The sequence below is a fragment of the Scleropages formosus genome, chromosome 21, assembly GCF_900964775.1.
Source record: "Scleropages formosus chromosome 21, fSclFor1.1, whole genome shotgun sequence".
In the NCBI taxonomy this organism is placed as follows: Eukaryota; Metazoa; Chordata; class Actinopteri; order Osteoglossiformes; family Osteoglossidae; genus Scleropages; species Scleropages formosus.
In genome coordinates this window covers 11,389,644-11,413,457 of record NC_041826.1, presented here as the reverse complement: position 1 = coordinate 11,413,457, position 23,814 = coordinate 11,389,644, and the positions used below count along the sequence as shown (strand labels likewise).

General features: G+C 46.8%; 2 protein-coding genes across 2 annotated transcripts in view; one reads left to right on the top strand and one right to left on the bottom strand.

Annotated features, from left to right (window-relative positions):
* Positions 1 to 13,993, top strand: part of LOC108918791 (vesicle-fusing ATPase-like) — a 34,009-nt gene extending 20,016 nt beyond the window's left edge. Inside the window, exons 14-22 of the mRNA XM_018726336.2 lie at positions 804 to 960; positions 1,318 to 1,451; positions 1,577 to 1,643; positions 2,825 to 2,904; positions 7,004 to 7,138; positions 7,824 to 7,937; positions 10,123 to 10,178; positions 11,572 to 11,645; positions 12,122 to 13,993. Coding sequence (XP_018581852.1) covers positions 804 to 960; positions 1,318 to 1,451; positions 1,577 to 1,643; positions 2,825 to 2,904; positions 7,004 to 7,138; positions 7,824 to 7,937; positions 10,123 to 10,178; positions 11,572 to 11,602 — 774 coding nt within the window. The 3' untranslated portion in view covers positions 11,603 to 11,645; positions 12,122 to 13,993. The remainder of the gene's footprint in view (positions 1 to 803; positions 961 to 1,317; positions 1,452 to 1,576; positions 1,644 to 2,824; positions 2,905 to 7,003; positions 7,139 to 7,823; positions 7,938 to 10,122; positions 10,179 to 11,571; positions 11,646 to 12,121) is intronic.
* A 2,344-nt stretch (positions 13,994 to 16,337) lies between these two features.
* LOC108918665 (proto-oncogene Wnt-3) lies at positions 16,338 to 23,568 on the bottom strand. Its single transcript, XM_018726144.2, has 3 exons — positions 23,172 to 23,568; positions 18,741 to 19,006; positions 16,338 to 16,888 (listed from the first exon to the last, which is right to left on the bottom strand). Exons 1-3 carry the CDS (start codon positions 23,296 to 23,298, stop codon positions 16,409 to 16,411), a joined length of 873 nt encoding a protein of 290 aa, XP_018581660.2. The 5' UTR covers positions 23,299 to 23,568; the 3' UTR covers positions 16,338 to 16,408.
* Between the last annotated feature and the right edge of the window lie 246 nt (positions 23,569 to 23,814).

Sequence of the window (23,814 nt, the reverse complement as noted above, 5' to 3'; positions counted from 1 at the left end):
TAAACAGATTTTACTACTTTTCATTTTATATGTATTAAAGCCGTCTGGGCGGTGCTGATGTTTTGGATCCCCTATTAAAATGACATATTGTGGGAGATTAACACTCTATGCATAATATTCCAGTTTTTAGGAATGATGCCATTCTGGAATTTGAACTGTATCCCCAGTATTAAAGTTTGTCATTCTAGCCAAGGCCTCCCAAGCTCCATAATGTTCCAATTTTCATTTCTCATTACCAGGATTTATTAATTTTTAATAAAATTACTCTATTAAGTGTAAACAGACTAAATCCTGTGGTCTGCAGAATTTGTTCAGTAAGTGCAATGTAATTCTGATGGCACGTTCTGCCAGCTACAATCTCATAGAGACACCACTTTTTTCTCATGTTACATAAATGAAATGTATAGACAGTGAAACACAAATCTGTGTTTAAGCACAATTAGTTAATGAATAAGAGGTGCATAAAAATGAACATAAATTGCCTTCTGCGTTTCACTTCATTGGCTCTTCTTACATAGTGAACTTTAAAAAAAATGGCCTTGCTGATTTAATTAACAGGAAAAAAAAAAAAAAAAAGCTGGAAATGAATTTTGACTCTGTGTGTCTTTATATAATGCCCCTGTCTTTATAGTCATCTCACAGCGCTTGACACAGAACGCATCAGCAAACAAAAATGAACCTTAATTACCTTTACAGGGGTGGTGTTTCTCTCTTTCCATAATGCAATGATAGGACTCCGGATTCAAATGTATGACGATGGCCGGACGTGTCCTTTAGCAACCAGTTGCTTGTTTCCTCACCAGGCCTTTGGCACAAACCAGGAGGACTACGTTAGCTACATCATGAACGGCATTATCAAGTGGGGAGACCCAGTGACCCGGGTTTTGGACGATGGAGACCTGCTGGTTAAGCAGACCAAGAACAGTGACCACACACCTCTGGTCTCTGTACTTCTGGAGGGTTCGTCCACTTCTGTATTACTCAGCTGGAAGAAATCAAACCTTCAGCAATGATGAAATTTTTTTTATATTTATATCAGCAATAAACAATGGCATGCTGTCACTGGTAATTTACAGCTGTAATGTAATTAAGAACTAGGGGACTAAATTCACAAATGTGTGTTTTTTTTTTTTTTTTTTTTTTTTTTTTTTTTTTAAAAATCCCATCGTATTACTTCTTAGAAATGTTTTGTGTTTGGATGCACATACAAATCACTGCATGGGGCAGCTGATGAGTTCCAGAGAATGTCCCAGTGAGTGTCTCTGCAGCAGGAAGTGAACACAGTGACACTAACACTTCCAACCGGCTTTGCTCCAGGACCCCCACACAGTGGAAAGACGGCCCTGGCAGCAAAAATATCGGAGAAGTCCCAGTTCCCCTTCATCAAGATCTGCTCCCCGGACAAGATGATTGGTTACTCCGAGATTGCAAAGTGTCAGGCCATCAAGAAAGTGAGGGATGCTCCTCACAAACGTTCTCGCTGATATCTGGTTGATAGTAGTAGTTCATCTCAAGTTGGGTTTCTCTCGTCTTCAGATTTGTCATTTGCCTCACTTAGTCTTTTGCTACATTCCAGATATTTGATGACGCCTACAAGTCCCAGTTGAGCTGCGTGGTGGTCGATGACATCGAGCGACTGCTTGGTAAGTCTGTGCCCAGTGCCTGTTGCAAATTTTCACAAAGATGCAGACCAAGCCTTCTGGCACAGGTTGTAGCTGATGTATAATTGTACCCTGAGACTTCTACTTCGCAACACAAATGGAAGTGAGTTTAGAAGTCTATTTATTTGTAAAATCCAGAAACTGCTTCACAATCAAGAAAATCTTAGTAATGCAGGTTTCCCAAAGTTCATTCCCATGTTGGGTTCTGTTTAATAAAATAAAAAAAAGGTAAAGCTTGTAATGAGTTAATTTCCTGCATGGTGTTAGTATTCCAGACCCTTCCTGGAAACAGATGGGTATAGATGCATGACGGTTGAACCAGTCAGTTTGTTCAACAGCACCGTTTTTGCTGGCACGCATTACAGAGTAGCTGCATATAGAACTGATAGGAAATACAAAGGTGATGGTGACACATGGTGTGATGCAAGTTTATGGAGCAGTTAGGAGTTCAGGAGAAAGGGTCTGAGAAAGGGGTTAGGAAAACTGGGTCTGAAAGAGAAGGGTTTGAGACCCTTCTTAAATGTTGAGAGCGATTCAGCAGCTCTGAAAGACCGAGGGAGCTCGTTCAACTGCACCAAGGTCAAAACCGAGAATCTGCAAATTTATGAGCACCTCTACTGGACCAAGGCTGCTTAGTACTTTAAAAGAGTACCATGTATGAATACTTTTCAGTGTAGCTGTTGGTAAGTAACGCTCAGTAAAATGATTGGGACGCTGCTGGTGGCCAATGTAGGCCTTTAAGTATTTAATCTGTAACTACTCACGACACTATGACAGGCGCAGTTATTGGGGCCAGAAAAGATTATGTTGAGAACACAACCAGTATTGCTGACATTTTTGTGATGTTTCCAAACAAGGCACAGCATGAGGTCTCATGGATGCATTTGGCAGTAATTAAAATAAATCCTCCTGAATAATAATGACATAGTAAACTGAAATGACACATTGTGGAAACATAGGACAGCCAATGTGTCTGAACCATAGTGTTGGAGTCATTTTCTGTGGTCGTTTGTTTCTTTGTTTGAGTTACAGGTACCCTTTTGGGCCCTTGGTCACCTGCTGAAGGGCGAGAGCTTTGTGTTTGACCCAGTGTTTCTCCCAAAGCAATGGCAACAGGCTCTTTATCGGTCACTGTGTGGGTTCAAACCTGCCTCTCTTTACAGATTATGTTCCGATTGGACCTCGTTTCTCCAATTTGGTCCTACAAGCCCTTCTGGTCCTGCTGAAGAAGCCTCCCCCTCGTGTGAGTAGTTGTTGTTTTAACTGGCCATCAGTGTGTCACAAGCCGGTTCTCTGAACAAGTGACTCTAAGGCGCATGTGCCTTGCATATATGTTATCCTGAATGTTTCCTAACTATGTTTCTGCACTCAAGATTGTTGAAAGTTATGGGGTAAACTTCAGGTCTGCCTGCATTGATGGCCATGTGACTGTACCTTCAGTTTTCTGGGGAGCAGTCGATAGAGCTTTTGGACTAGGAGGACCTGGGTTCAAATCCTACCTCCTGCTGTTGTAGTTTCCTTGATCAAGGTACTTAAGTTGAACTGATACAAGAAAAATGACCTAGCTGTATAAATGAGTAAATCAGTGTAAGAAGGTTAACATTCTAAGTTTCTGTGCAGAAAAGTGTCAGATAAATGAATGAAATTAAAGTTAGTGTTTGCTGTCCTGGCTTTGTGCTTCCTCTGTTTTGGACTGTCAGTAGTGGTACAATGAACCATTCTAATGGACAGTTAACAGTTCAACAAATTCCGCAAACTTCCAAGCGCCAAATCTCTTTGCTCTGAATTTCATAGGTTAAACTGCTCCTTTAGCACTGCTGTCAGTTCTAGGGATCACTGTCTTTACAAAGTTTTAAAATATTCTGCAGGCTTTGTGGTGAGAGCAAATTCCCAAGGGCCAGCAGGTTGCGCAGTGGTTAGAAACATCACCTTGTTTCTTTTTTCTCTCATCAAATACAGAAGTGCAGTTTTCATAAATTTAGTCAGTGACCACAATGAACACACTTTTGTTTTTAGGCTTTGCTGGAAGACATTTTTCAGATTAGGTAATCCTTTATTTTGGTTCACCGGTAATTTATTGCATTTCTTTTCACAAATGCAACTAATATAATCAAATAAAAGATTATTTGCAACCTTCCTGAAACAAAGTGTCTGGGCAGCAGGTTTTTTCAAATGACTTCCTCTACTATAAATCAGTAATGACATGTATAAACGATAAATAAAACAAAACAAGTGAAAAAAGATACCCAACAGCCTCAACTTGGAATGGATTCATCCTGGGAGCTAAAAGTTATTCTCTCTAACTCTGGGTCTTTTTTGATATCATCCTTCTTAGAGGAGTGTTGTATGTCCCCTGCTTTCACAGCAGTACAGACTGGTAAATAAACCCAGGAATCAGAGTAGTTAGCTGATTGTACTCAGTATGTGTCAAGTACCTCCAAGGAGCTGAGAGCTCTTGGCGGTCACTGAAGTTCTTGCTGTGGTGCTCACTGCCGACAGCGTGGGCTCTGTGTGGGGATGAACCCTTGCGCCTGGCTGCCATCCCAGAGCTGGCAGGAAGGTGGCGGTAGATCCTATAGCGGCTGTGTTTGGACCTAGGGAGAGTTCTTGTCAATTAGGACTCTTGTCAGTCCTCTGAAATCCATTTGCCATATTCTTTACCACACATGGAATTGTTCCCTTTCAGTTATTTTTCCACATACTGCCACGTATTCCCCCATAGTGTATGACTGACACAGAGAGAGTGTATTCCACTGATGTATGGATGAGTGACCCAGTGTAAGTTGTGTATCTAGCAGTGCAAGTCACCTTGGTGAATAAGGTGTGTGGGCTCATAACACTACCTAGTATCCATTGGAAGTTGCTTTGGAGAAAACCGTCTGCTAAGTAAATAAATGTAAATGTAAACATATATAATTTCCACAATTTAGAAACACACTGATTCAGTGTTATTTTGATATAAAAGTAATGCAGTAATTGGTGTAAATATAGCGCAAAATACTAGACTTACATTTGTTTATTTAGCCAAAGCTTTTCTCCAAAGTGGCTTACAGCGTTAAGCTACTTGCAGTGATTTACACACTTATACAGCTGGGTAATTTTTACTGTATTAGTTCGGGGTAAATACCATGATCAAGGGGACTACAGCAGAGGGTGGCAATCGAACCTCAGTCCTTTGAATCCAAAGGCAGCAGCTCCAACCAGTATGCCACCCTCTGCCGTTAATTGTCTACGGCTTCACATTACACTTTGTATATATTTTGGTTTCTCTGAATGTTTCTGTGTGTGTATGTATGCGCGCGCGCACACTGGAGCTGCCTGCCAGACCTGCTGTGTGCCCTGAATGGCAGCGGAGGTATTTCTCGGACGCTGTGAAGCTGTGGGCCCAGTGGGGAGCCGGGGGACGGGAGAATGGGCCCTGTGAGAGCACCGAAGTCCTGCCTCCTGTGTGGCACCTCATTTGCATGCAGGCTCACACACCATGCTCTGTGGGGGGGTGGGAGGGGAGGCCCGCACAATAATCCTTCCAACAACCCCGCACCCCCCTCCCTCGTGTGTCGTTCCTCATCTGGCCTCTGGGAATGTGCTGCCTCCCAGCTCCACCTGGATCTCAAGGCCACAAGCCCTGTGGGTGCTTTAACTATGTCCTTGCCCTTGTGCCAGAAACCAATAGGTGTCATTGTTGGGGAAGAGTACGATATAAAAATAAACTGAATAGAACTGAAATTAACTTAATTTGGTCAAGGCAAAGTGCCCCCAAGAGAGATTAATCTTCACGGATGTTTTTAGTTTGTTGAGGTCAGGCCTGGTAAGTAGGGGGTTTGTTTCATGTAAAGCTGCCCTGCAAGTCGCCTCCGATAAAAGCATCTGCTAATGAAAGAATACTAGTAAAGAATAATAGTGTGGAGAAGATTACTGTCGAGAAGCTTCTTAAGTGGAAAAAAAATCATCAGATTAATCCAGTTGTCACCCCGACGACCCACTGCTGGAGTATTTTAAAGAACAGCCCCTGTGCTCCTGTCCTCGTTACGATTGTTATATATTTGTTGCCTTATTTCAGGAAGGTGGTATTGCATTATGCTTAGAGGGAATTTTCCAAGCTATACTAAAGTTATAAAAAACATTCCGGAGCTTTTGTTTTAATTGCCTTGTTAGTGGCTCTACCTCTGTGGTCCTTGTAAAGCCTCATCCATCAGATCCATCGTTTTCTTTGATGCTGTGGGTTGAAATCCATGCGAGAGCTCAGTTAATGTCACCTGTTATAGGGATTCTATCTAATGTCACCTGTGAAACAGGAGTTTAATTCAGTGCGTGTCTGCGCAACAACACCAGAGTAGGAGTTGTGGTCAGAATAACTGAGCTCCATCCTTACAGCTCACATCTGGTGTATGCGAGTACAGGTGATTAAGCGTGTACAGTGTGTCGTCTTGTTATGCAATCAGTCAAAAATCAGCATTAATTAGGAATTTGTGGAGATATGTTTTTATTTTCAGTCATTTTGGTTTAGTTCTTATGCTGCTTGAAGTTAGTAAATATGTTTAATTTTAGAGTGTTTTTTTTTATTATTATATCCAAGATGTAAACATGACCTACCCTGCATATAAGTCTAGGTACAACTCTTATTACACTTTTATTGATTGACTTTATTAATAAAAGTCCTGCGACAGACTGGAGTCCAGTGTTTCCTGTCTCTCACCGTATGTTTCCAGCATGGGGTCTGGAACCTGAGCGTTTGATGGAAATGGAATGAATAAATAAGTTTTAGAGAGAAGTTTTAATTTGTAATGCTTCATCTCAATTCTGTACAAAACTGCACCTGTGAATAAAAGGGGGGGGTATCTGCATTATGAAGATATTGTTGTGTCTGATGCAGTGCTTGGATTTACAAACTAATCACAGTACAGACTTTAGTCTAAATTGTGTTCATAACTTGAAGGTTCTGGTGTATCATGATTATAAATACCTTTTATTTAGGTATTTTATTTGAGTGTGACATTTTTTGGGGTTTTTTTTCCCCCTAATATGACCCCCTCACAACAGGAACTAACCTAACAGTGATTTTCCCAAAAGAAATGAAACCCTTCATGTAAGAAAATGGTGTGTTTTGCATGGAAAGAGAGCATCCTGCTGGAAGAAAGCTGACCATTCTTTATATGCAATCGACACTTGGTAGATAGTGTGGGCTTTTGTACTTCGTGCAAAAAAGGAGAGGAAAAGTGAATCTGCCGTTTAGGTGACCAGTCAGTCAGTGGGTAAACATGAAAGACATCAGAAGAAGGTGTGATGGGGAGCCGTTAGTGGAATTCCAGCCCTAAAATGTTCTCAATCTAACTGCATTAAAGGGTCGCAAACTGCTCATCATCGGCACCACCAGCCGAAAAGATGTCCTGCGGGAGATGGAAATGCTGGATGTCTTCAGCACCACCATCACTGTACCAAACATCTCGACTGGGGAGCAGCTGGTGGAAGCCCTGGAGGTAAGTGCGGGAAAGAGAAGGTTATGAGAAAACAAGGCCTTTGTGCTGCTTTTACCGAACAAAAAGTCAACAAATTAATTAAATCCTTAAGAATATTTAACTGGGAAGAATTTATTTTGAAAGCATTGATAACAGAAGTTTAATTGCTTGGAAATTGTAGGTTACTGTACATTCACATGTATTAGCAGTGTACAGTACTCAGCCCCATTATTCACTTTCCCAATTTTTTACTCTTGTGGTCTGTAGTTTATGATACCACTTATTGTTAATTCCTCCATATTTTCATGTATCCTGTCTGCCACATCCAGTTTTGGCAACTTTGGTGAACTTCAACCACATTTGTGTATTACAGCAAGTGACGAACCACACTGCATTGTGGGAACTGTGTACCCCTGCTCTATTGCATTCTGACACAATGGCCTCATACTTATACTTGCGTGTTTGCATTTATGTCCTCTATTTTACCTCATTGTACTGTAATTTTGTAATTATTCATGTACTAAATTATTAATTATTCAGAAGAAATAATTGAATAAATAATTTCTTGGTCAAATTAGGACCGGGTAATGGGGGATAAGTATACTAGGGCTGATGGCAAGTACTGTTTTGTCCTGGGTTTTTCGAAGTTCCGAGGTCTTGTCAATGGGATCAAAACGGATATTTTTTTTGTGTGTCTTTTTCTTAGCTGCTGGGCAGCTTCAAGGACAGCGAGCGGGCAAGGATTGCCAGGGAGGTCAAGAGCAAGCAGGTGTGGATTGGTATTAAGAAGCTACTGATGCTCATTGAGATGTCCATGCAGGTGAGTGAGAAGTCATCATCCCATTACGTTCCACACTGTTCCCAACTTGTTTGTACAGTGCAATTCACATTAATTTTTTGTTGGTTTGGACAGTTTACAATTTACCTGTCACATCAAATTTTCCACTTGTCCAATTTTGCAACGTATCAACATCCAAAACAAGTAAAAGTCTAGGTTTAAAATATCATAACGTGTAATTTGTTACGACAGTGAGGCAGTTTTGCTCACATAAAAGGAAGTGTACTCACAGAAAGCCTCCAAAAATTGATATTGTGGATGTCGTATCTTATTTTTGACAATATGAGCGTTTTGTAGTGAGAAAGCAGTGTTGAAATGCAGACGAGACAGTGACGCCCTACTGTTTCTTTATTATGGTAGTATAAGTCCTTTTGTATCAAACTTATTTATATTTTATCTTAATTTACTGGTCACCTGCCTAAGTATGAAAATTCATAGCCCACTCCATGGCTCTCTATGAGACACACTTTTTGTGTTTCTCTGTTTTATTTTTGGTTAAGTCTTGTAGATGCGCAGTCAGTAACATGGCGGTGGTATGCTCTGCATGGTCTGTGCGTAGCGTAATTGTGCTCCACAAAGTGTGCTGCTGCTGGTTGCAGTGTAATTGCTGTGGTATGCACTAATGTGCCGAGATGTTTCCTCCAAAGAAGTATGAGCTGGAGTTTGCCGGGACTTGCTGTGGAGTCGCTTTGCTTCAACATGACAGCAGCACTTAATTTCCCACCCCACACACACACACTTTCACTCCCTCTCTCTCTCTCTCTCTCTCTCTCTCTCTCTCTCTCTCTCTAAAACTGTGACATTTAATCACTCTTGTTCCTGCACAAACATACAATAAACATACAAAGCTCAGCAGACATCATCGTCCTTCCTGCATATATTCTCTCTTACACACACACACACACCCACACACACCCACCCATGTATACCTCAGAGCCATAAAGACAGCACTCATTGACCCCGATTCACTTCTTCTTTTCCTTTCCCCTCTCCTTGCCGTTTTTCAGTGTTGACTTCACTCGTGTTCTAACTTAAACAGCCACAGGCTATTGAACACATAACTTATTGCTCACACGTTGCTGGTAATGCTCTTCCTGCCCCGCCCCCCCTTCCTCATGTCTTACTGCAGTTGCTAATTTTCCTCTGGCTTCAGGAACTGATTTCTAGCAGATTCTGATTAATAATTAACGCACTTATTAAAATGTTTTTGTTTTCAGAACCTGCTAACATGATCATTTTACAAATGAAATTCTCCAATACTTGTAGGATTTCTGAGTACAAACAGTGAATAATGGAATAAAAGGTCCTTCAGCCAGATGAGTGTAAATTTATAGCGTTTCTTTATATTGTATCATATTTATGTTGGTGGTTATAATTAGTTACTGGTAGTCCTAGCCAGCGTTTACATTGTTTGTCTGAAACATCCATGACAACAGTTGGACACATATTAAGCAGGAATTTTGATTGTTATGAATTACTGACCTGGGTCTTTGTAAGTTAACTCTTTGGATTTTGCTAAGTGGGAAGGAAAAATGAACAGTCTTTTTAAAGAGTCTTTTAAAAATGTGTCTGGCTACCTTGTTTTCTTTGGCGAATTACTGCCGTTGTGATCTCTTGAACTGTTTAGCTCATCTGAACTATTTATCTCAGTTGAGCGCTGTGCTCTTCAGGCGGTATGTTTGTGGAACATAGGAAGCGACAGCATCCACCCCTGCCCCCGGGGCACCCCCTTCCCTTCCCCCATCTGTGTTGCGGGGGCAGGTAGGCCTGTCTCGGAGCCTCAGCCCCGTGGATTTATCGGCAGTCCCTGTCAAGCAGTAACCTACCCCCCTTCCCCAGCTTAGCAGACTCCCCTGGGTGCCCCACCACCCCCAGCACAGGCAGCCAGGGCTAATAATTACCATGCAGTGATACTTGAAGCGCTATCCTCATTTTGATCCTTAAGTGAAGAAGATTTGCTCTTTCTCTGAGTGGTGCTCAGGGGCTTCTGTGCAAATTGTTGTCGTGTTGAGCTGCAGCTTCTGAAGGAAGCCGTCAAAGATTTAAACGTAATAAATGAATAATAAAGTACTAGTGGTGCACTTGTGCTGTCTCCTGTAGTTGTAACATACTGCTGGTAAACAAAAACCGTTTCCCAACAAGTCTCTGTTTATTGCCTCTCTTCTAGATGGACCCCGAATACCGAGTCAGCAAGTTCCTGTCCCTGTTGAGAGACGAGGGCGCGTGAGTGCCTCCCTGTGCGATTTGCCACTGCGCACCGTGGGATTAACTAGTGCTCGTTCACGCACATACAGCTGTACCGGTTAAAACAGCCACTCGCATCTGTGCATTAAATACAAAAGACGATGTCGTAGTCTGCAGTAATACTGACTTGGATTATTTTTAATGAGAGAAATTCAAGACATTAAATGTGAAAATTAAGTGGAGAGAGTGATAGAAATGTAAAAAAAAGTCATTCTGTTTTCTCAGAAAAACTTCATGTACTCAAATTAAAAAGTAAAAAAGCCAAAAAAGTAAAATTTTTCCAAGAAGTTGCTCAAGTACAAGTAGTGGAATAAATGTAATGTGTTACTGCCTATTCGCTCTTTTGCTTAGCTGACATGTTTTCCTCTGCAGAAGTTACCATGTGATCACTTCGCATGGAGCACAACTTTCCTGCTTTAGGGTTTTGTTAGTGGCACAATATTGTGCAAATTGTGCATTAAAGTTTTATGTCTGTTAAGAGAGCAATGGTTGTAATTGCACTTGGAGCAGTTTAGGGCAAGTACCTTGCTCAAGGGTACTACGGCCAGAGGCAGGATTTGAACTTGTGACTTTTGGGTCCAAAGGCAGAAGCGCTGACAACTACGCTACCAACTGTGCTACTTCAAAACATTTTTTTGTATACGGCATCAGGAACAGACTAAATCCTTTGGAGAATTGTTCATTTGGATTGTTTCACAAAGTAAAACATTTGTTCCTCTTGGCTGATACACTTGGCTTTTTCCTTCCCGTTTTCTCTCAAACTTAGTCTAGTGTGCCTACTTTGAGATTTATTGTTGAAGTAAGAATTTTTTACGAGAAGAGTAACTATGCGCTCTAACTGTACATGGTATATTTATTACAGGTTTAAATAATACAGAAGCTTGACTGGTGACAGTTCTTTGCCTGGGCAGAACACCTAAATTGTTCCTAATGATAAAAATCAGTTGCACATTAAAAGGAAAACTTAAACACCTGGCTCAGGATATGAAAGAAATTAATAAATAAAAACACATAAAAGCACATTTGTATCCCTATATAATAACAAGGATATGTAAATTTGATGCTTTATTTAATATTTTATATTTAGCACAAATTGTTTAGATCCTGTGGACAGGGAACGTAATGATCAATACAGTGTAGCAAGAAGAAACGTCGGTGAACAATGTAATTTAGTTTCCGTTTGCTGCGCTGAATCAGTGAGGTTACGAGGGATTCACACAAGTGTGCGCGTGTGTGTAGCCTTTGCTGTGTCATCTCGTCGTTGACCTTTCCTTTTTGAGAACAATATACTGGTTAGTGTTGTATGTTACATGTTAATTTCTGTTGTCTTTGTCCACTCTGATTTCCTCATGATTGCTTTGCTTTTCTTCAGGTTGGATTCCACAGATCATTTCCACGTTTGACCACTTTGACTGCTGTTCTCACCAGCAGACTGGGCTGCTTGTGGTAAGTGTCCTAAAGCTGATCCTTTTGCATGTCAGCCTACCTTTGGCTGCCACTGAACTGTGCTCAACCCATGAGAGGAGGCTGTTACCTAGTCATAGTGTAGTAGTAATCATATGTGCACAGCACCTAGGAGTTTGATTGTTTGCTGCGTGCATATGCTGTATACGTAGGACAATGATGAACTTAAACAAGTGACCATATGTGTCACCATAAGTGACCCCGTGACGTGTAGTCTCCCTTTGGCTATGGCTGTCACCGTTTTATAGAACGGCATTTCAGTCCTTCCTGTTTCCCATCGACGTGTCTCACTGTGAGAAATAGCTATGACAGCTACTGCAGGCTATTAACAGGGATGCTGGGAGCACATTAGTACAGTTGATGGCCATTCCATCGACGCCTCCACCGCACACACAGTCACCCACCAATGCCATAATGGCTGTTACCTTTCTCGGTGGTCTTACTACTTCTTTTTGCAGAGATGGAGCTTCTACTGTTGCAGACTAATTCGTCCAGCTGGGCAACACCACTGCGGAGAGTTCATGACTGCAGGAAACACACTCCGCATGAAGTTTTATTTTTCAGATTCTGTACGTACTCAGAAAGAACGAGAGTGATGTGAAGCACCAAATTGTTCACTAACCCCCATTTTCAGTTGCCCTGTCCTGTGCATCTGCTGCATGATGTTAATGGCAGTGGTGACCCATCTGTAACTGTAGTGGTGTACTGAGTAGCTTGTGACCAGTTACAACTGAGACGTTTTCGTATGTTCTTCGTATAAATTCAGTTTTTGATGACAGTTGTTGCCTTGTGTTGCATTATTTTGTTGCAGATTCTATGTATATAATTGTTGAAACACCATTGTATGAAGTATATAAACTCTTTTGATCATGGGTTATGGATATGAAATATACACTTTGTGCCATGTACAGTTACTGTACCTGCGCATCTGGATATTGAGTTATATTCTGCTCTTTGTTGTTGCTTTTGTGTAATGTATATTTTCGATCCTTTTGCCTATATTTCAGTTCTTAACAGTGATCCCCTAATCATCAATAGTTAATTTTGCCCTTTAAGTTAATTTCTTAAAAAAATTAAACACACAACTCTAGCTGACCCTCTTGCTCATGAGGGGCACTTTGGAGGTCTTCAGACAGGTCCTTACAGTGACCTCAGCTGGTTACACAGCCCTACACACAGTGATCATGGGGAAAGGAGGTGCAAATCTATTGCTTCAAAGATGTTGCTTGTACCTTTGTGTTTGTCCTGCACCTGTATGGCTACAGCTGGAGACACACTCCCTGTAGAGGATCGTTGAGTTGATGTCGCTGGAGCTGTTCATTGCTACGCTCCTCAACAGAACGATGGCCTGGTCTCTGTCATAAGCAGGAAACGCTGGCAGAGCTGATCCAGCTGGTGAGAAGTCACATGGTTTTTGCGGCAGAGCAGGATTTCACAGCCTCGGCCAGCCCTATCTCTCCTCTAAGGTAGTCCGCTTTGGCTGAACACCATGGAGCACATCGCTTTGTGGACAGCCGTCAGTGTCTGATGCTCATTTTGCAGTCCATTCAATTCAGTCCGGTGGTCCAGCTCCTGCAAGGCTGCACTGGTCCTGCCTAATGTGCTCTCCATTTGGATGGGAGACTGGATTTAACCGGGTAGTTCCGGTTGGTTTCCTCTCAGCATCTAGTTACCATGAGTTCCAGTTACCTATATTCACCAACTGTTTACAGTATGTGTTGTGGAGAAGGAGTGTGACCTGAGACAACAGTGTGGAACTTTGAGTCTTTGTTTACCCTTTTTTTTGCCTTATATCAGGACTCTGTTCTGGTCCTGTATCCCTGCCGCTTAACACCACCTTTGAGCTCGACAAATGTGAGGCCAAGCATTAGTCTGGGAGAAGAATTAGGGGAAGCGTCACACATGTCTGTCTGCGTTGGTGTGTGAAGCGGTGCGAGTCTGTGGCTCTGTCCTCATGTCTACAGCCAACACTGTGTGTTTTCCCCCATAATCACTGTCGCATACATTCAGATGTGGTGTCATAATTGCGAAGCTCCAGGTGTGTCTTGTTCTCTGTATGGTTCTCTCCGTTTGTGTGTGTGTGTGTGTGTGTGTGTGTGTGTGTGTGTGTGTGTGGGGATGCATCCCAGTGGTTGTCTGTAAGGAATGTGGTGCCTGTTGGACAATTGCTTTTATCGTCTCCAAAGTGGAGCAGCATAAAGCCAATCTGTCTCTCGGTTGTACAGTTTTATTGTATTATAAACATGATTTTATTTGTCCAAAGCGCTTTCTTCTGGAAAGTTGTATATGGCAGCAATCATTGTGACATTGGAATAAAAACAGTGACGTCACCTCTTTCGTGTGTGTGTGTGTGTGTGTGTGTGTGTGTGTGTGTTGTCAAACCACGCACTGAACGTGTCGGTGGCGCTGAAGCAAGACTGCGTACATTTTTAGTGTGAAAAACTTTAATCTCAACAAGAATTAATGATGCTTTTGGAGTTAAGATGGTTTAAAAAATCTTTCCTGCTTTTTCTCTGACACGGACTCAATGACCACCCTCTGAACGGCTAGTGTGTGTTCACAGCAGCCTCGGTAGTGTAAAAAAAAAAAAAAAAAAATTAAAATACAAATGATTTCAGCTGAGTACATAGCATTTGTGTAATATTCCACAATTCTTTCAGTATAATTTCACCGATTTCATTTTTGAGAATGCTTTACATTTGAGCTAAATCGAGGTACTTTCAGGGAAATCACAAAGTCTGGAAGGTTAAAAGGTCTGGTCTGGTCCGATATATTGTGCAAGGTGCGCTGACTGTCAGACACGCACACGGTGTGTTTACCAGTCATTTTGAGGCAGGTGAAGCTCAGTAACAAAGTGTGTGTTCCGTCTCCTTTCTTAGCCGTGCTTGCTGTCTACGCACAGCTCCTGCTGTGTTTCTCGTCATTCCCAGAGCACGTTTCCCGCGTAGAAGCAAAGGCGTGACACAAGGATTTTTCTTCAAATATATAATCTTAGTTCAGTCATACAGATATATACATTGTATAATAAATAATATTTATAAAAACATAGCATTTTCAGATTATAAAATAAAAAGGGACTTATTAACTTTAAAAACTTTGTACAAAACTTTGGATATAGCGAAAGACAAAGAGAACAGAGAGGAGGAGACTCAAGGAAGGTTTTTCGAATGTGATGTAGATGCTAGGCTATGTCGCAGGGAAGATGTCTACTCTAATTGGTACCTTGTTTACTTGTTGTTTAATATGTTTGCTAGGAAGCACGTTGGGCTGCCTGAACACGTCACATGGAAACCCTTTGCAACTCTCCTCGATATTCCCAAAGCGAGTCGCCCTGCTCCGCTCCCCCACTATCTCCGATGCTGTCAGGTATCTCTCTCTCTCTCTCACACACACAGAGACAGAGAGAGACAGAGCCTGACTCATTTTCTGCATTCACCCTGAGAACAACTCCCTCCGCTTGCCGACTGCTTGTGACAGCAGGATCCAGAGTTAAGCTGTCTAGTTCTGAAGCGCCGCCGTGCCTCATCTACACATCCACGTATTCGTAGTTTTACCCCAGGGCTGTTTTCCACTTCGCTTTACAAGTTTCCACTCCTTTTTTTTCACCTGACAGAGACGTGTGGAGGGTACAAAAAGGCATTCACAGTAGTCTGAAGAAGTTGATGAAATGAAACTTTAAGTGGGTTACAGGACAAAAATAAAACAGTACTACTTATTAATGTCATGACTTTGAGCACTACTGCTATAAGTGCGCATTTCGCTGGGTTTCATGCACGTTGCGTCTAAGTTCAGTTACAGCTCCTTTTTTACCGGGAGCACAGCTCAGCCGCTGCAGTTCGGAGCTCCCCGGGCCGTGGAAACGGGCCTGCGGCTCCGGCTCGGACCCGTTTCCGAGGAAAACGTCGGGCCGTTTTGCCGCTCTACCCGTTTCTGAACGGTGGAACCGAATCGAGAGTCTCGCTGTGAAGCGCCGCAGCTAATCCTCTCTTAGCACAAATTGCATTCGTACTTTTATCACGGTCGTGTTCTAACTGCGCCGAACTGAGTGCGCTTCGAAAAGAAGAGCTGCGTTTTGTACCGTGTGTCTCACTTCATGTCCTACACACACTGCAAGGTCCCGGGGGGAGAGCAGAAGGAGAGAGAGCGACTGAGAGGTGTAACAGTGCGCCGTGTGCGTTGGCAGTCCAGTGTTTCGGAGCGGGAAGAGCAGCTGCGCAACGTGTGTGTGTGTGTGTGTGTGCGTGGACTATGGTGCGTCGGGTCACGGTAGGGTGCTTTTGCGGTGTGTTCAGTAGTCGAGCGCCACGTTGCCGGGGTAATACGTGCAGCATCTTCATCGTCAGCATCATCGGTCACAACGTTTCTGGTCCTGGGGGGAGTGTGAAGGAAGGTAGTGGTTTCAGAGGCACGAGGAAATTCCTGCATCCGGCGGGGGAAAAAAAACACCCTCCAGGGATTTAAATGGGAAATAAATACAGGTGGGGAACCCGAACCCGTGTCTTGTGGCAACGTGGACAGAAGAAGGTGGCAGAGGAGGACGCTGCGTTGGGTCCCCGTTTCCTGTACACAACAAAGGTGGAGCTCCTCCGTTGGACCTCGGACAGGTAGAGGAGAAGTAGAAGTTCCGGTTGCGGAAGCGCCGTTGCCCGCGTGTTTGTGTGTCTGCGGGCCGACGCCGGTACGTCCTCTGTCTGTGTGTGCGTGCGTGCGTGCGTGTCTGTGTGTGCGTGGCGTCTCCGCGGCCCTCACTTGCAGGTGTGCACGTCGTACACGCGCACGCACTCCTGGCAGCTGACGTAACAGCACCAGTGGAAGATGCAGTGGCACTTCTCCTTGCGCTTCTCGGTCCGGGTGTTGTGGCCGCGCCCGCAGCACAGCAGGTCGCAGCCCTCGATGCCGTGCGACGACACGTTGCAGGTGCGGTCGCGCGTGCCGAAGGAGCCGGTCTCCGGGTTGGGATCGCAGAAGTTCGGCGAGCCTTCGTAATAGACCAGGTCGCGCTCGGTCGGGTGTTTGAAGAAGGCGTACTTGGCGCGCAGCGTCTCCACCCATCCCCGTGACTCGCGGTGCTTCTCCACCACCATCTCCGAGGCGCTGTCGTACTTGTCCTTCAGGTAGTCGCCCAGCATGCGGAAGTCCGGCTGCGCCCACCAGCACGTCTTCACCTCGCAGCTGCCCGACAGGCCGTGGCACTTGCAGCGAAGGTGCATGTGGTCGAGGATGGTCTGTCAGGGTGGAGACAAAACGGCGTTACGGCACAACCAAACCGACGCGGACTGTCTGGAGCGAGCATGGAAAGGCGGGCTGTGACGCCGATCGGGGCGTCTCCACGGTCTGCAGGACAGACCGAGACCGACGGCGACGGAGCGAAACATTCGGTCTTACTGCGAGAAACTATCGGTTATTGCGTGTTGGTGCTGCGCTCCTCCACCTCTGGCTACCTGCTCTTCCTCCTCGCTACAGCCCCGAAGTCTAGAGCCCGTCGGGTCTCAGTTTTGCCCCCGATGTGGTGGAACGGCCTCCCCCGTCCCTCAAAGCTGCCGAACCCCTCCCGGCATTCACCAAGTATCTCAGACCCGTCTCTTCCGCACCCGTTTCCCTCCTGAGCTCCTGAAACCTTTGATAGTCCCTCACCGCCGGCGATCATTTTTCTCAGCTTTCCCATTCGAGTGTCGCTTCTACTGGCAACTGCTGGAATACGGGTGCGATGATAAACAAGCTGTGCTTTGAGGACCTCCGGCTCGTACCCCAGTCCTCAGTCTGTTGCTGATGTACGTTTGTTGGCTCTATGCTGAACATCGCTTTGGGGAGAAGCCGGATGTTCTTGTCAGTGTTTTTAACAATATTATGATTTGGATTCACGGGAAACGTTACTATTAATGATCAACCTTTAACACAGACAAAAATAGCATCGTGCAAATTCACGTCAAAAGTTGGACTTTTCGACACGCCGGCCCTGCTACGTTACTTTGACTCTGTTTCTTTGCGGCACCATCTGTCTTCAGCTGCTGAGGCCAGATGTCGGTGTTTGAAGGTAGAGCTCAAGGGAGATGTTTTCTGTCATCTTGGAGAAGCGGTAACATCTGCAAGAGATGGATCCTCAAGAGTGCGGAGAACTGAAGTGAGTGAACAAGAGTGAGACTTAACCGTGTTTAGGCGACCCCTCCTCTGCAGTCGTATTGAAGAACCTGGTGGCAGCCTCGAACCCACGTCCACCCATCCCGTGGCTCTGCCCGCTTCGTTCGCCTGCTTATGTTTAGTGGTCAAATGTACAGCGTCTCGACGGAAGGCAGGTCCGGAGGGTAACATCACGTCCCGGGCTTGCTGAGCCTCGGCCTTCCCGCAGAGCCCCCGGGGTAGGGTGGGGGTCGGATCCCGCCTTCGAGCTTGACTGACGTAGGGGATCGGGATGGAAGAGGGGCCCCGGCAGGAGCTGCCATTCGCACTTCTTTGTTCTCGGTGCTCCTGTCAGCCCGGATCAAAGCGGGGCCTCGCCGCCGTGTGGTCTCTCCAACGGGCCCCGAGCCGCTCCTTCTCCAGGCCGCGACCGCACCAGGGCTCTTTCGCACACGGGTCCGGTCGCTCTGCCTCCTTTCCTTCTCCTGCCTTCACTGCTCACATTTCCTCAGATTTACAACTTGTAGGAAGTAGGAGACTCCGCTCCGGCATCTCCTCCGTGGCGGGACTCTCGTCACCGGGCGACCAGGACTCAGCGAAACTCGGTCACATGGCTCGTGCGGCACGTGCTTTTGGATGCCGAGAAGAGGCAGACGATGCTTTGCACCGCAGTTTTTCAGTTTCGCTACACGGTCCAAAAAAGCGTGCTGCAAATATTTAACTAAACATTCGACTCGGTGGGCCGCAAAGTAAATCATTTTTATTTCTGTAATTCTGCAGAGCTCAGAAATCCGGTTCCCGCTAAGACCGACGGGCAGAGCGAATGCGAACGCGGACGAGAATCTGTAAGCTGCCGCCTGTGAGAGAGGAGCTCGTGTGAAGCGATGAAGAACAAGCCGTACGGTCCCAGGAGGCAAGGGCCTTGGCTGAGGTCGGACAGGTTGCGGTCGGGATCGTTACCGTTCGTCCCGCTTCGTTGTTGTGGCGGTTCATGGCAGAGCGCGCGTCCGGCCGGTTTTCCCGGGCGTCGGCGAACTCGCGCGACACCAGCACCCCGAACTCGGCGTCCTCGCTGCAGCCGCCCCACTTCCAGCCCTCGCCGGGCGGCCCTTTGTGGTGCGAGTCGCAGCCGCACATGGTGGAGGTGCCCTCGGCGCAGGAGCGCGTCACGGCGAAGGCCACGCCGGCAGAGGCGATGGCGTGGACAAACGCGGACTCCCGGGTGGCTAAAGAGACACATGGGAACATTGAGAGGAAGAGGACAAGGTCACTCAAGGTGCCGTTATGCTTTGGTTCTCATTCTATGCATGGGGCCGTGTTGTACGTTCCCAGCTCACCGCTTCTGTCTCGCTGTTACCGTGACCCGGTGCCGTTCTGTTCGTGCGCAAAGAGAAAACGAGCAGCAAAGCTGTCGTGCTTCACAAACACGATGCTCTGGTTTCTGCACATGTTCTTTAAATTCTGTCTGAGTTTATAATGCTCCCGATTTGCTCGAAATACGCTGAGCCCATATATAACAGGGTCCCACGCAGCAGAAAACTGCCTATTGAAATGTGTGCCTTTTTATCATACAACAGGCTTTTTATTCAGTACAACAGCGTTTTTGCTCATTGCACAGTGATTTCACTTCCACTATAGATACTTTATTTTGTGCTGGACAAGTGGTCGTCGTTAAAATGAATGAATCAATAAATGAAAATTTAATATTCAAAGATAAGCTTGAAAAAATCTTTGTTACAAATGTTATATGTTGGTGCTATCACTCTCATCCATAAAAATTTTACTACCTATTGTTTGGGTAGTTTATTTTATGTGGCATGTTTTTTTTTTTTTTTTTAACCGATCTCATTTTACATGAGAAACAGTTCAGTCCATCACAGTGAAAGGTGAAGGATCATCTAATGCACACACACATTGGCTGAAACAGCTTGTCCCAAATGGGGGTCGCAGCAAATCTGAGCCACACCCGGCGACACAGAGCTGGAGGGGGAGGGGACGCACCCAGGACGGGACGCCAGTCCATCACATGGCACCCCAAGCGGGACTCGAACCCCAGACCCACGAGAGAGTAGGACCCAGGCCCCCCCGGTTCACCTAATGGGGTGATTTAAATTTTCAGCAAATTTATATTTATTCATTTAGCTGATGCTTTTCTCCAAGCCAACTTACAATGTTAAGGTTACAATTATTTATCTATTTATACAGTTGGGTAATTGTACTGGAGCAGTTTAGGGTGAGTACCTTGCTCAACAGTACTACTTGAGAGGTGGGGATCAAACCTGCAACCCTTGGGTCCAAAGCCAGGAGCTCTAACCACTACACTCCCAGCTGTCCCCTTTTAAGTTTGCCACATTATGTGACATACACATGTACCCTGCAGGTGGCCGGCAATATGGGCCATTTTACAGGAAGGCTATTGCGCTGTTTTGTCATTATCAACCAGAGGCCCACGTGCACCGGGTTGTACGTGTCCCCGATGACCTCTGTGACCCGCGTGTCTTAATGAGCTCAGCCATCCCCATCACCGCGGTGCTGTTGACCACCCCGATGCCCAGCACTAAGGAGATGTTTCGGGAATGCTTTCCCTCCCACCCTCTGTCTCCCGCAGCCCGGAGGCCACTTCCGAAGGCCGCCTGTAGCAGTGCGAGTCAGGTGCGTCAAGGCATGTGCTTGAGCAGCACTGAGAGGCGGTGCGACAGGTTATTTTGCGAACGAACCCCAGTTTCGCAGCCGCGGCGCGGCGGACGCTTTGCGCATTCAAAGACTACTATTTACCCTCAACTGACGGCAAGCGTTACCCAGATTTTTAAATAGGTAAATCAGTGTAACTAGACTAACACTGTACATTGCTGTGAAGAAAAGCGTCACATAAAGGAGTAAACAATAGCGATTCCACGTTCACTCACAGCATTGTTACTCTGTTCCTGTTGTGTTGTTCGCTAACATTTATCACTTCATATAGTGATGATAAATGCACGTATATTTTTCCCACTTATTTAGTCGAACCTTTTCCTCCAAGGAGCACTGTGTAGTAGTATGAGCCCACACTGTTCACTTACACTGCTAGATACGCTAGAGTACACTACTCACAGCGGGCCACTCATCCACACACCAGTGATACACACTGTGTGAAACGCGCACACACGCAGACTAACCACGGCAATTTAGAGTCACCGATCCGCATGAACTGTGGGAGGAAACCCACGCAAACGGGGGGAGAGCACGCAAACTCCACGCGGACCGAGCGGGGATCGAACCCGCATCCTCTCACGCCGCCCAGGCGCCGCGAGGGAAGGGCACGACTCGCTAACTGTACCAATACCAATTCAGAGCAAGTTCCGCAGAGCAGGAGATGGGGTTTGGGCTTCACGTCTATGGGTTACAGCTCTACTGCCCTAGAGCCCCTACAGCCCCTCATTGAACCCTTCAAAAAGGAGCCATCGAGGTATGAAACAATAAGCAGAGTGGCTATTCGTAAAAGCATCCTGGAAGCAACTAAAGGAAGGAAGGACTAACAAACGCGGTTACCCCCATCCACCCACCGTAGTAAATGCACAGCAGCAGCTATAAGGGGAGAATGTGGGCTGGCGGAGTAAAAGTGGGCCGAGAAAGAGGAACGGCTGCGATGGCGTTTTTTGTTTTTGTGAAGTGTTTCGGTCTGACATCGTGGTACAGTTGTGGTACAATCGTGGCTAAAGGTCCTCTCGCGAGCTGCTGTTACCGTACCTCAGCTCTGTCTCTTCTTACCGCAGTAAAGTGGAGCCCTTTGCCAATATTTAGCCCTCGCAGTCCCTCCAGCCAGCTCTTAGCGAGTCGGCCCGGTTAGGCGGACCGGCTTGCGGGGCGCCGGCGTCCAGCTCCCCCTGCGTGGCCCCGGGAGGCAGTTCCCAGCCCAGGCCCGCGCGCCCCGGGTCCCGACGAGGGCTGGCTGTCAGCCGAGGCGAGAGCAGCTCCTGCTACCTGCTGGGCCCATGAATCTGCCTTTGTTTCCCTGGTGTCACACCGCGTTACCCACACAAAGGGGCCGGGGACGCACGCCCCCGTCGCCCAGCGCTGCCCGGAGCTGGCGCTCCCCGAAGTGACCCCCCCACCGCCTCCTTTCCAGCGACCGCCATCGCGGCCCCCTCCTCCTCCGCGGCACCCCCTGCCTTCCGCCTCATTCCGGGACGGGGGGGACGTGGGGAGACCCCCTTTCAGCCTGTTTTCATGTCAGAGTCAAAAGGGCGTGTGAATGGGGCGTCCGTGGGAGCGGGGCTCCCTCCGCCGCAGCGAGATGGCTCGCGCTAGTCTTCGCGCACAGTAGGGGTTGCGCTCGGTCCCCCCAGACCTTTTCTATCGGGCCCTAATCTCATTTGGCCTCCCTCTCCTTTATCATTTTGTGTTGGAACAAGAGCGGTTCACAGCGCCTGTTCCTGCGGCGCTCTCCGCTGACACGGGGCTAATTAATTTCCAATCAGGAGGTTCACTGCGGGCAAAACCGGCCCTTTATCATGAAACATTTAGAGCACCGACTGGCCTCATTAATTCAGTCTCCTGTTTTGGGCCCCCTCCCCTTTCCCTTTTGTCCCTCCTTTTCTCAGCGCTCATTGGAAACGCGCCGTGTTTACACTGCCGCCGATTATCGAGAGGCGCTCATTAACAAGTACCGACAGAAATGATCATTGTCTCATTGGCTCTAGCGGGCTCTCCGCTGCGCGGCCCGGGGGGGGAGCGGAGCGGAATCTGCCCGGGGCTGCGCGCGGACGGCGCGCGGCCCACGAGGTGCCCGCTTAAGCGGAGCGGCCGAAGCCCTGGCCGTTAACAGGCATGCCCGGAGCCGAGGTACGAGCTCCTCGGGTGCGGGTGCGACGCGTTCCGCGCTCTCCACGGTGTAAAACACAGTATTGCAGGCGGACGATGACTTTTGTTCCCCTTTCCTCGTCAGCCCCGGCGTTGAAGCCTCACTATTCTTGCATCCTTTTCGAGCACATCTACTCGACGCTCCAAAGTGACTTGCAGCGTTGAGGTATTTGCACTGATTTACCCCATTTATACAGAGGAGTCATTTTTACCGCTCAAGGACACTACAGCATGAGGTGAGATTCAAACCCAGGACCTCTGATCGCAAGGCAATGGCTCTAATCACCGCACCATCTGCTGCCCCATGCACTCCTGCACTATGGGAAGTTTAACCGCTTGTTTGCCGGACCTGGAGGCCACAGTACCGCGCGATGCTGGTCCACTTAACCACTCGGCGCGTTTCATTATTACCGTATTTCAAATAATTTACTCTTCTACGTTAACAATGAGGGTGTTAGCCACGAAAAGAGCTACAAAACCTGGACGCGCTGCCACCCGCCAGTGCCTTCGCCGAGATGCGCGCAGTAGATCCACGGTAGGCGCGTCTCTTACCCTTGTCGAGCACGGGGCCGAAGATGGCCAAGTTGTCCTCGATAGTGGTGCAGTTCCAGCGGCGGCCCCGGAACTGGTGCTGGCACTCCTGGATGCCCAGTTTGACGCCCTCGGCGACGCTGGGCATGATTTCGATGTAGTTGCGGCAGAAGCGCAGCTGCTTGGGCACCAGCCCGGGAATGGTGCTGCACAGGAAGGGCTGCGATCCCAGGGACGAATACTGCTGACCGAGGGCGAGGGACCTGCGGCAGAGAACACGGGACAGGTGTCGAGTCACCGCGCGCAGTTTGACGCGGAGAAACGCAGGGTTGTGGCAATGTGCAGAGAGGGGCTCATTCAGACGAGCGTCGCAGCTGATGTTTAGTGCTCGGGAACCACAATGACTCGTGAAACCAAAGTAATTTATCGCCGGGTTTCATAGGGACGTCCTAAGAGCCTCGGCCGAAACGCAAGTGAAACTTCCCCCAGCTGTGCGCGGTGACGCCGACCATCGTTTACGCAGCCCTGATGAACGGTGCTGTGAAAAAGTATTTGCCCCCTTTCCGGTTTGCTCTGGTTTTGCAGCTTCTTCACGTCGGATCCAGTGAGATCTCTTCGCCAGTTCTACACGTGTATGTACGGAGGCCGAGGGAGGTGATGGATT

Coding starts and splice junctions, on each gene's coding strand:
- LOC108918665 (XM_018726144.2), bottom strand. CDS start 23,298: ATGCCCAGCGTCGCCGAGGGCGTCAAACTGGGCATCCAGGAGTGCCAG. Junction 19,007..23,171: donor CGGCCCCGTGCTCGACAAGG/GTAAGAGACGCG, acceptor GTGTCTCTTTAG/CCACCCGGGAGTCCGCGTTT. Junction 16,889..18,740: donor ACAACGAAGCGGGACGAACG/GTAACGATCCCG, acceptor CCACCCTGACAG/ACCATCCTCGACCACATGCA.